Source organism: Portunus trituberculatus, chromosome 15, assembly GCF_017591435.1.
Source record: "Portunus trituberculatus isolate SZX2019 chromosome 15, ASM1759143v1, whole genome shotgun sequence".
NCBI classification, from domain to species: Eukaryota; Metazoa; Arthropoda; class Malacostraca; order Decapoda; family Portunidae; genus Portunus; species Portunus trituberculatus.
Genome location: NC_059269.1, coordinates 20,031,129 through 20,041,742, shown reverse-complemented (window position 1 = coordinate 20,041,742; position 10,614 = coordinate 20,031,129). Strand labels below are relative to the sequence as shown.

Sequence of the window (10,614 nt, the reverse complement as noted above, 5' to 3'; positions counted from 1 at the left end):
AAGCGTGCCGCCATAGAGGGCTCTCACCAATCCGCTGGAAGTCAAAGGGAATGAGAGGGAAGGGCGGGCCGGTCCCTACCACTGACGAGAGCGCGAAAACAATAGACCAGGAAGGATTAAAAGGCTGAACACAACACTGAGCGGGCCGAGTTTGCACTGTGGGAGGGAGGGAGGAGCTAGTGGGCGGGCTGTGTGTTCGCGGGCGGGTTGGTGGGTTGGTGGGGGCCTCTCCATGTCCTCTTAACACTTAGCGACTTGGCATCCATAGTAATTGCCAGAATGGTGAATAATGGGCGTGGAAAATTGATAATTGTAGCATGTCCGCTTGGCAGGAGGCGGCCGTAAGGGACGTAATGAGATAATTGATGAGGAATTGCAATTAACTCCCGGTTTTAATGTGACTCGAGTTGTTGTAATTAGCAATAATGACTTAGTTCCCTAATTAATTCCCCGGAGACAGTCCATTGATTAAGGCAGCGCAGTACAAAGCCAGCGCCCCGCGGCTTATTTGCACAAGGCTGCGGAAAAGCTACTAGCCATCGCACATTGCATCCCCCCACCCATTCCTCGTCGTATCCTCTACCCCATCACTCCTACACTCTCGCCCACACTACCCCTCCCCTCCCCTTCATCCCAGCCTGCCAGTGATACCCAACTCTGTGTCTGACAGCTTTATTTCCTACAAGAGAGAACACATATTGAAACTTTGTGAACGGATTTATTGATCACTGTAGCGTTGCCACAGAAGTTGAGCCCCGTGAAGAAAGTGATCACGCTTCCGAGTGTATATCGTTGGGAAGAAACACAGACGTTGAGCGCGTGACATTAGCCGAGGTGAGCGTGAACGAGAGCGCATCATGGAGGAAGGGTCCAATGGGAAGGCGCAGCTGGAGCGGTACTCAAGCAGCTCCTCCTACGGCGGCAGTCATCGCCACAAGCCAGACCGCCCGCCCAAGTATGAGAAGATCCACCATGACCAAGTGGCGCAGACGGGAGGTGGCCGCTTCGAGAAGAGGCAGCTGGTGAGTGACACGGTGGACAAGATCTATGACCGCACGCAGTATGAGGTGAACCAGCTGCCCTCAGACGTCCTGCACAATGACAAGTACCGCGAGGACAGGACAGGCGTGAAAGTCAGCCGTTATGACCGCCTCCCACGCGCCTCCCTTAGTAAGAACATAGTGGACACGCCTTACCGCGACCCCATGAGAGATAAATACGAGAGGCTGGAGAAGGGTAAAGAGTCCAAGGAGTTTAAGAAGTCTAGTGGCACAGAGCGGAGCAGCAGCAAGACGACAAAGGCGCTACCTGCCAAAAGTCCAAAGCCCACAGCAGGAGAGTTGGCCATTCTTCACGGTGTGTGTCGCTGTGCTGCCATGGGAGGAAAGCCCCACGTGCATCGAAGTGTGGATGATAAGGTGAGTGGGTGGACCTTCTCTCTCTCTCTCTCTCTCTCTCTCTCTCTCTCTCTCTCTCTCTCTCTCTCTCTGTTTTTTTTCCATGTGTGAAGGAAGTCGGCTAAGGGTTACGGAAACTTTTAAAAAATCTGCCTCGTTAATTACCGACCCCTATCTGGAAAAAATTATAAAAATAAGGCTAATCACGGCAGCGTGTAGGCCTACTGGGTCCCTGGAGCTTCCCTGATGATGCTATACTCTCTCTCTCTCTCTCTCTCTCTCTCTCTCTCTCTCTCTCTCTCTCTCTCTCTCTCTCTCTCTCTCTCTCTCTCTCTCTCTATCTCTATCTATCTATCTATCTATCTATCTATCTCTCTCTTCTCTCTTTCACACACACACACACACACACACACACACACACAACACATCAACACATAGTAAGGAAACACAGACATAAGCTAGCTCGCCTAATAAGTTTGAGTAACGCAACATAGCGGCGGTAATGGGGCGGTGGTAATAATGTTAGATTAATACGATTTGATAATGTAATAACTGACGCTGGTTAACAAGGTTTCAGAATATCATTACTAGCATCACCGACAGCAGGATCAGCAGCAATGGTGGTGGTGGTGGTGGCAATAGTATAGTAGTAATAGTAGTCGCTTCCGTGGTCTTCATGCTCACTCACAGACAGAAAAACAGGGAGTATACAGTAAACCCCACAATAATCTCTCATTCTCCATCCTTTCTGCTGGGTTTTTTATGTAGGAGAGAGAGAACCAGCCAAGGACAAAAAGATATTAAAAGAAAGGCCCACTTGGGTACTGGTTCTCTAGAAGAAAGAGAAGCCAAATTTAGGGAGCAAATGTCTTCATGTCTCCCTCTTAAAAGAAAAGATTAAAACCCCTCTCGAAACCCTCCTCTCTTTTCTACGACCACCTTTCATCACACACCCTGAAAAATCCCTCTTTTCCCCACCCAATAACAGAGAAACAGAAGAGTAAATGTCTTCATGCTTCCCTCTTAAAAGAAGACAAGCTTAAAACCTCTCGAAACCCTCCTCTCTTTTCTACGACTATCTTTCATCACACACCCTGAAAAATCCCACTTTTCCCCACCCATTAACAGATAAACATTTAAACATCGTAGAAAAACAATACAATTCAAATACATAAACAGCAACACTTCCTCACAACACCACCACAAGACATTACCCCGTGCTCTTTGTTACCTCACACAGACACACGCACCGGGATTTTCTATACATACCCGTCTACTCTCAGCGCCACACACTGCAGCCTCCCTTCCGCGTGCTCCATGTCACTGGCAGCGGGAGGGTGGTGAAGGTCGCCGGCAGAAGGGAAACATGGTAACGTGCAAACCAGAAAGAGAGGAAGCAGAGAGATGGTTGTGTGCTGTCCTAACTGTGTTGGAGGGACAGCTGGCAGGTGTCAAGGATGGGGAGGGAGAGAGAGAGAGAGAGAGAGAGAGAGAGAGAGAGAGAGAGAGGGGGAAAGGTAGGGTGTTTTGGTACTTTCCTGTGATTTTCTGTGCTCTCTCCCTCTTTATCTTATTTTGTTCTATTTATTTATTTTTTGTACTCTTACTGTTCATCTTTCTTTTTTTCGTCATTTTTATTTAATTTCCGTGTATGTTGTAGGGACAGGATTTGCTTGATTTTTTTCTTCTGTTTTCTTTCTGTGTGTGTGTGTGTGTGTGTGTGTGTGTGTTTGTGCACCAATTTCACTTCGCTAGCCAATTTTGCAGTCACCTAGTTTCTTTTTTTTTTTCTTTCTTTTATTCCCTGTCAGTAATTCTCAACACTTTCCAGAGTAATGTGCTGTCTTTAATTACACACACACACACACACACACACACACACACACACACACACACACACACACACACACTAATGACATTCTCTCTCTCTCTCTCTCTCTCTCTCTCTCTCTCTCTCTCTCTCTCTCTCTCTCTCTCTCTCTCTCTCTCTCTCTCTCTCTCTGGGATTTAAAGGCCGCAGCATGCAATTAGATCTCAGGTTCTGTCAAGCCGCTCGCCACTTTTTGCACTATTAGGGGCCAACGACGCGGCAAGAAAGTCTAAAAGTTTGTGAAATTCCTCTTGTCTCGACTAAATTTTCTCGAGCCGCGCGTGACGAAAACGAGAGTGGTGAAAAGGGAAACTCAAGAAGCGGATGACAATGAACAGTGAAGTGCCGCTGGATGAGGAAGTGACTGGCTTGGTGGTGACTTGGTTGTGGCTTGGCTGGCTTGAGTGCATGTGGAGAGGTAAGGGAAGGAGAGGAAGGAGAGATTGAAAGGTAAAAATAGGAAGGTTAAGGTGCTGGGTTTTTCTTCAGCAAGGTTATTTTAGTTACAGGATGCATCTCCTCGCTTGCCTCTCCCAATCTCGAGTGTTAGTGATGCTTTGAGGTAGTCTTGCTGTGGGTTCCTCCGTTGCCACTCACCAGATGGGGCTACACTCGGATAGGATTGTGTGTGCTGGGATGGAAAAGGATGGGAGAGGAAGAGGAGCAATTAATTTCATATATTTTCCACCAATCAGACTAAAATGTTGCTAGTTTTATATCACATCCTTATTCCTTCCTTTTTTTTCATTGTTTTCTTTATGTATCTCATTTTTCATTCATTAATCTTTTTATGGTTTCCTCCTCTTTCTCACCACCACCACAAACACCAACGAGCGATGCAAAATCACAAGGCACATCACTACATTCCTTCTCCTTCCTTCCATCCCACGTCCTGCCTCTTTCCTCTCTCCCCCGCACTTCCCTTCGTCCTTGCTTCCTCTCCATCACCTTCCTCTGCCCTCCGCCTCCCGCACCCCCACAATCCTCCACCTGCAGACGGCCCCTCTCGGCAGCCCAGCCACGGCAGACCAAACGGCTCATTATTCCGTGCAAGTAATTTTCTGCTGCCGGTGTAACCCGTCGGGAACACACCGAGCGAAACGCTAATTTTATTTTGCAATAATGGTGATTGAGAGGTTTAATGAGGCGAACTTTGCATCGCCCGCGGGAAAGTGCGGCACAATACACTACCTGGGCGTGATTATTGTGGCGCAGGGACTCGGCGGGGGCAGGTACACAAGCTGGGGTTAGCAGGACTGGTGGACTAGTGACTGGTTAGTTAAAAGTGTAAGAATAGGACAGGTGGACGGATTGAGGGTTAAAGAAAGGTATGGATAGGATGGCAGGTGGGGGTTAGCAGGACAGGTGGACTGTTACTGGTTAGGTAAAAGTGTAAGAATAGGACAGGTGGACGGATTGAGGGTTAGCGAAAAGTATAAAATAGGATGGCAGGTGGAGTATTAGGGAAAGGTGTAAGAAGAGACATGTAAGAGTTGCAGTGTGAGGGAATGGTGGAGTGGTGAGTGGGTAGGGAATGATATGAGAGAGGATAGCATAAGGGAAGATAATATAAGGTATAAGTGAGCTGTCGTTTTCAATGTCAACACGGTAAAGACACATACTTGATTAGCTACTTACTTACAAACATGCTCATTTAAGACGAAAGAGTAAAAGGTATAGTGTAAATTAGAAGTGGGTTTAGGAGATCATTCATTTCAGCTTAACCACTTCAGTACCATGACGCGTTTCCATATTCATTCTGCTTACTATCTGGTGATTTAATGCAGTTGCAGAAACTCATGTGGGGAGGGATTAAAATAGTAAAGACTGGCCGTTAATAATACGAACTCCATAGACCCTTCCTGATAATAAAACGGTCTAATTGTATACTAATCCCAAGGTAAAAATGTGTCCCAGAAGTGAAGAGGTTAAATACAACAGGTGGAAAAATATACATCTTCATTCTTGTCTTCTTTTAAGAGGGAGGAATCGAGGCATTTGCTCCCTAATTTTGGCTGACGCTTTTTTTCTTTGTAGAGAGCCAGCACTCAAGTGGACAATTTTTTTTTTTGTTTTACTCTTGACTGGTTCTCTTCCTTACATGAAAAAAAAAATCATTCACGTACAATTTACTGAAGTGCTAGTCTTGTGATGTTAGTTACCACAGATCATCTCTCAATTACATATCACATAATCTTTAATGAATTAGTTGTCACACTGCATGATTACAATTGGACGCGTATTTCACATGCTAATAACACCGTTGGTAAAGAAAGTCATTGCCGTAATTGTGTGTGTGTGTGTGTGTGTGTGTGTGTGTGTGTGTGTGTGTGTGTGTGTGTGTGTTTGATTCCCGTTGTTCCCCTTGCATTTGTAAAGCCGTTTGTTGTCCTAAATCACTCGTTTGGAGAAAGGAAGCTAGGAGGTAAGAACAGACATACAGAAAGAAAAGATAGAAGAGAAATAACAAACTTGAGAACGTCATATGCTTTGAAACACACACACACACACACACACACACACACACACACACACACACACACACACACACACACACACACACACACACACACACACACACACATTCCCTTTCTCTCTTCCCTCCCTCCTTCCCTCCAATTTCCGTCACCCTCTCACAAACTCACGTCCTACATATAACACAAAAATGTAAATCCAACCCTTCTCTTTTAAGTTAACAGCACAAAACACTCATAAAACGTAATAAAACAACGGTCTTTGTACACCACACTGCTTCCTTCCTCAGACTCACATATCCTTGCAGACACTGAATAAGTCGTAGCGGGAGGAAAGCGGTCACCTTGAGGAATTGAAGATGACTTGTAATACTCAGGAGATTAATGAAACTCTTCCCTCCCTCTTGCAGTGTTGTGTCTCTTGCATCATTGTCTTGCGTGTACTCGTTGATTCTCCGTCCTCTTTCTCCTCCTCTACCCTCACCCTTCCTCCCACGGCTTGTCCGGCCCTGGGAAAGACAGAAATTACAGAGGCACAGGTTGGGAGTATGAAGAGAGGCTGTGCTCGTTTTGTTGGTGATGAATGGAGCAGTGATTAGAATGACAGGTATGTATGGAAGAAGGTATGAGAGAGAGAGAGAGAGAGAGAGAGAGAGAGAGAGAGAGAGAGAGAGAGAGAGAGAAGAGAGAAAAAATCAACCGTGAAAAAATTATACAATTAAGATAAGCGTTTTCAAATTATTATGGTAAATTGTTAAATGCAGCAAAAAAAGTCGCAAAATTTAGTTAGTTGTGTGTTTTCGAGTAGGTGTGAGGGCGAGAGAGAGAGAGAGAGAGAGAGAGAGAGAGAGAGAGAGAGAGAGAGAGACAGAGAATTTCACACACGTAGGCAATTTTTTTGACAAACGACGACAAAAATTTATATGTTTACACCATCTACTGCTTCCCTACAGTCTGACATTCCACTGGCACCCCCTTCCCCCCTCTTTCCCATCCACTCTCCCACCCTCACATTCCATCAACCCTCTCCCCTGAGCCCTGACTCTCCCTTGCCTCTCCCTTGCCTCTCCCTGCCTCTCTACTTCCCAACTCTCGCGCCCTCACTGCCTTCCCCAACCACTCTGCACAGACACTGACAGATTGGGAAACTTCCAGTCCTCCTCGCCAGCCTTGTGACACTTCAATGTTTTCTCCCACAATCATACAACACGAAGTCCTGAAGTCCCCTCCCATAGAAGCGTTGTGACCTACATGTGTCCAACTCCTCTAGGGGAAGGTAATGACTGCTACTACTACTACTACTACTACTACTACTACTACTACTACTACTACTACTACTACTACTACTACTGCCACTGCTACTGTTGCTCATGATGCTACTGTTTCTACTTGTGGTGATGTTCATGCTGCTTCTGCTTCTGCTACTGCTGCTGCTGCTGTTTCTACTGTTGCTGATGATGTTACTGCTGTTAATTACTACTTACTAAACTACTTTCCTACCTACTTACATATCTGCTACTACTACTACTACTCTACTACTACTACTACTACTACTAACACCAATACTACCAACAGTAACCTAAACTTCATAATAGTAGTAGTAGTAGTAGTGGTAGTAGTAGTAGTAGTAGCAGTAGTAGTAGTAGTAGTAGTAGTAGTGGGTAACAGTAGTAATAATTAAAACCCTCATGTCAGTGGTAGTGATTCATTCAGCCATTAACCCCATGATTATTTCAGAGGCCACACACATTACACTGCCCACACACCTCCCTCTGTAGTGTAGCCTCGAGCCTCCTGTGTGCGTATTGGCTTCAGGCATAAAGTACGAGTTTCCAGCACTAATCCATCACTATAACGGGCCTTGGTTTACGCCGCCGCACACTTACCACATGCTTGATATATGAATTAATGGCACTATGCGTTGTTACATACATTATTTACTGTGTGACTGGGTGGTAGTGGTCACGGTGATGGTAGTAGTGGTATTGTGAAGCGTGCAGTAAGTTGTAGTGTAAAAGTGGTGGTTTTAGTAGTAGTAGTAGTAGTAGTAGTAGTAGTAGTAGTAGTGGTAAGGCCTTTAATACTGGTACTATGAATATAAAATGAACTACAAAGCAAAATTAGGAACAGTTATAGTAGTAGTAGTAGTAGTAGTAGTAGTAGTAGTAGTAGTAGTAGTAGTAGTAGCAGTAGTAGAAAAAGCTTTAACCATAGTACTATAAACTTAAAAACTACTTACGAACCCAAAATAGTAGTAGTAGTAGTAGTAGTAGTAGTAGTAGTAGTAGTAGCAGTAGTAGTAACAGTAGCAGCAGCAACAGTAGCAACACAATAACACTAATAACAGTAACAACAACAAGAGCAACAGTACGATTAGCCATTGCAACAGTAGTCGTGGTGGCGCTAGTGGCCGTGGCGGTGGTAACAGCGGTGGTGGTGGTGGCGGTGATGGAGGTTGTGGAGGCGGTGGCGGCGGTGGGAGTAACCATTTAGCATATTCATTACTCTCCAGCAAGGCCTCGTATTGACATATTTACCTTCTCTGGGCCATAAAAGTAATGAAAAATGGAAATAGGCAAGTGGAGGAAAACATGGGAGATAAGTCATACACGAAGAGGAGGAGGAGGAGGAGGAGGAGGAGGAGGAGGAGGAGGGGAAAGAAAAGTAGCAATAAATAAGGAAAAAAGGAAACAAAAGTAAATGAAGGTTGAGAATTAAAATCAATGAAACATGTAAAGGAAGAAAATGAGAGGGAGAAGAAAGAGAAGGAGAGAAAGACAAGGAGAGCAGTAACGTATAGGAAAACAGGAAGATGAAGAAGAAGAAGAAGAAGAAGAAGAAGAAGGAGGACATGGAAGACCAGGAAAGCATGACAAGAACAGGAATATAAAAGCATAGATGAAAAAAAGAATAGAAAAATAGAAAAACGAGAGAAAGATTAGAAAAACAAGAATAAGAGAAGAAAAGAAGATAAAAAACACCAACATATCAAAAAACAGTACAAAAAAAAGAGGATAAGAAGGAAAACTTGATAAAAATATGAATAAAGAAAGGGGAGAGAAGAGAAAGGAGAAGAATAAGAAGAGAAGGAGAAGAACAATGGATAGATGAGATGGAAGAGAAAATGGAGGAGGAGGAAAATGGGAAAAAAAGGTTGAGAAGGAAGAGGAAGAGGACGAGAGAGAGAGAGAGAGAGAGAGAGAGAGAGAGAGGTAGCGTCACACACCACGGCCTCCCAGTTACGCTTCTCTACCTTTAATCGATATTCTCTCCTCACCACCACCGCTTTTTCTCCTCTCTTTCCTCCCTTCTCCTCTTCCTCCTCTTCCTCCTCCTCTTCCTCCTCCTCTTCCTCCTCTTCCTTCTCCTCTTCTTCCTCCTCATCCTTTTCCTACTCCCCCTGTTTCGATTTTCATTATATCTTCCTCTTCTTGTTTTCTTTCCTCTCCTTTCTATCCTCTTCCTCTTCTTCCTCCTCCTCTTCCTCTTCTTCCTCCTCCTCTTCCTCTTCTTCCTCCTCCTCTTCCTCTCTTTCAATTATCATCATATGTTCCTCTTTTTATTGTCTTTTCTCATTATACATTGATTTTATTTGTTTTTGTTTTTCCTCTTCCCTTCTTCCTCTTCCTTCTCTTCCTCTTGTTTTTCTTTTCTCTCTAATTCTTTTTCTCTTCTTCATCACTTATTACGTAATTGTATTGTAGCATAGCCTCTCTCTCTCTCTCTCTCTCTCTCTCTCTCTCTCTCTCTCTCTCTCTCTCTCTCGTCATCATAATCCTCCTCCCTTGTTTTTTGTTTTTTTTTTGTTTCTTTCCATAATTCGCGATGAAAACTCATTAAATTTACGTCGTTGGTTCTGGAGCAACTAATTAACCGGTGGTCTGCTCTGCCCGACTCATACTTACCAGAAAACTAATAAAAAAGTAGAATAAGTATGGAAAACTATATTCGCTCATCCCTTCATTCTCTCTCTCTCTCTCTCTCTCTCTCTCTCTCTCTCTCTCTCTCTCTCTCTCTCTCTCTCTCTCTCTCTCTCTCTCTCTCTCTCTCTCATTATATCATTTCCATCTAAATCCTCTTTCTTTTCCTCCCATTCCGTATTTAACTCTGTGTCTGACTTCCTTACTCTTATTTATTTCTCCCCCTCTCTCTCTCTCTCTCTCTCTCTCTCTCTCTCTCTCTCTCTCTCTCTCTCTCTCTCTCTCTCTCTCTCTCTCTCTCTCTCTCTCTCTCTCTCTCTCTCTCTCTCTCTCTCTCTAGGGTATTACGATATAAACAACCTTCTTCTGTAGTAGTAAACCTTTATTACCTCTTACTGTGCAGTCTACTCTTCAACTTTCTTCGTATAAGACCCCCACAAGTGCTTAGCCGGAGGTACAGCTCAACAATAACTCCAATTTACTCCATAACTTCTGTATCTGCCTGACAATACCTCCACCACCTTCTATTATTCACTCACAACCTTTGCTTCCTCGGTATAAAACCCCCATAAGTGTTTAACAGTGCTATTACTAAGATACCCTTGAGCTTCAGTGCTTTGTGTCTTCCTGAGTCTCCTGTTCTCTCGTCTGACATGCGTACCCTCTTGCTCGCTCGATCGCTATCTCATTCTTGACTAGCTACGTCTCCCGGCAAGGCAGTCTCCCTCTTGTTGTTGTTGAGAGCTCCTCGCCTAATGATTGGTGATAGGAATGCCTGAGTGTTTCGGCGTTACAGGGTGGTGCTGAGATTGGAGGAATGGGGAGAGGAGGAAAGAGAGATAGTTCGTGGGGAGGGAGGGGGAAGAGTGAGAGACTGAGAGTGGGGAAGTCAGTGAGAGAGAAGTATCGTAACGTGCTCAGAATCCTTTTCTCTCCTATCTCTTTCTTTTTCT

General features: G+C 44.6%; 1 protein-coding gene across 1 annotated transcript in view; it reads left to right on the top strand.

Moving 5' to 3' along the window:
• The first annotated feature begins 675 nt into the window (after nucleotides 1-675).
• LOC123504187 (atrial natriuretic peptide-converting enzyme-like) overlaps nucleotides 676-10,614 on the top strand; it is a 108,676-nt gene continuing 98,737 nt past the window's right edge. The window contains 1 exon segment of the mRNA XM_045254531.1: nucleotides 676-1,418. Within this exon segment, the coding sequence (XP_045110466.1) occupies nucleotides 858-1,418 (561 nt within the window). The 5' untranslated portion in view covers nucleotides 676-857.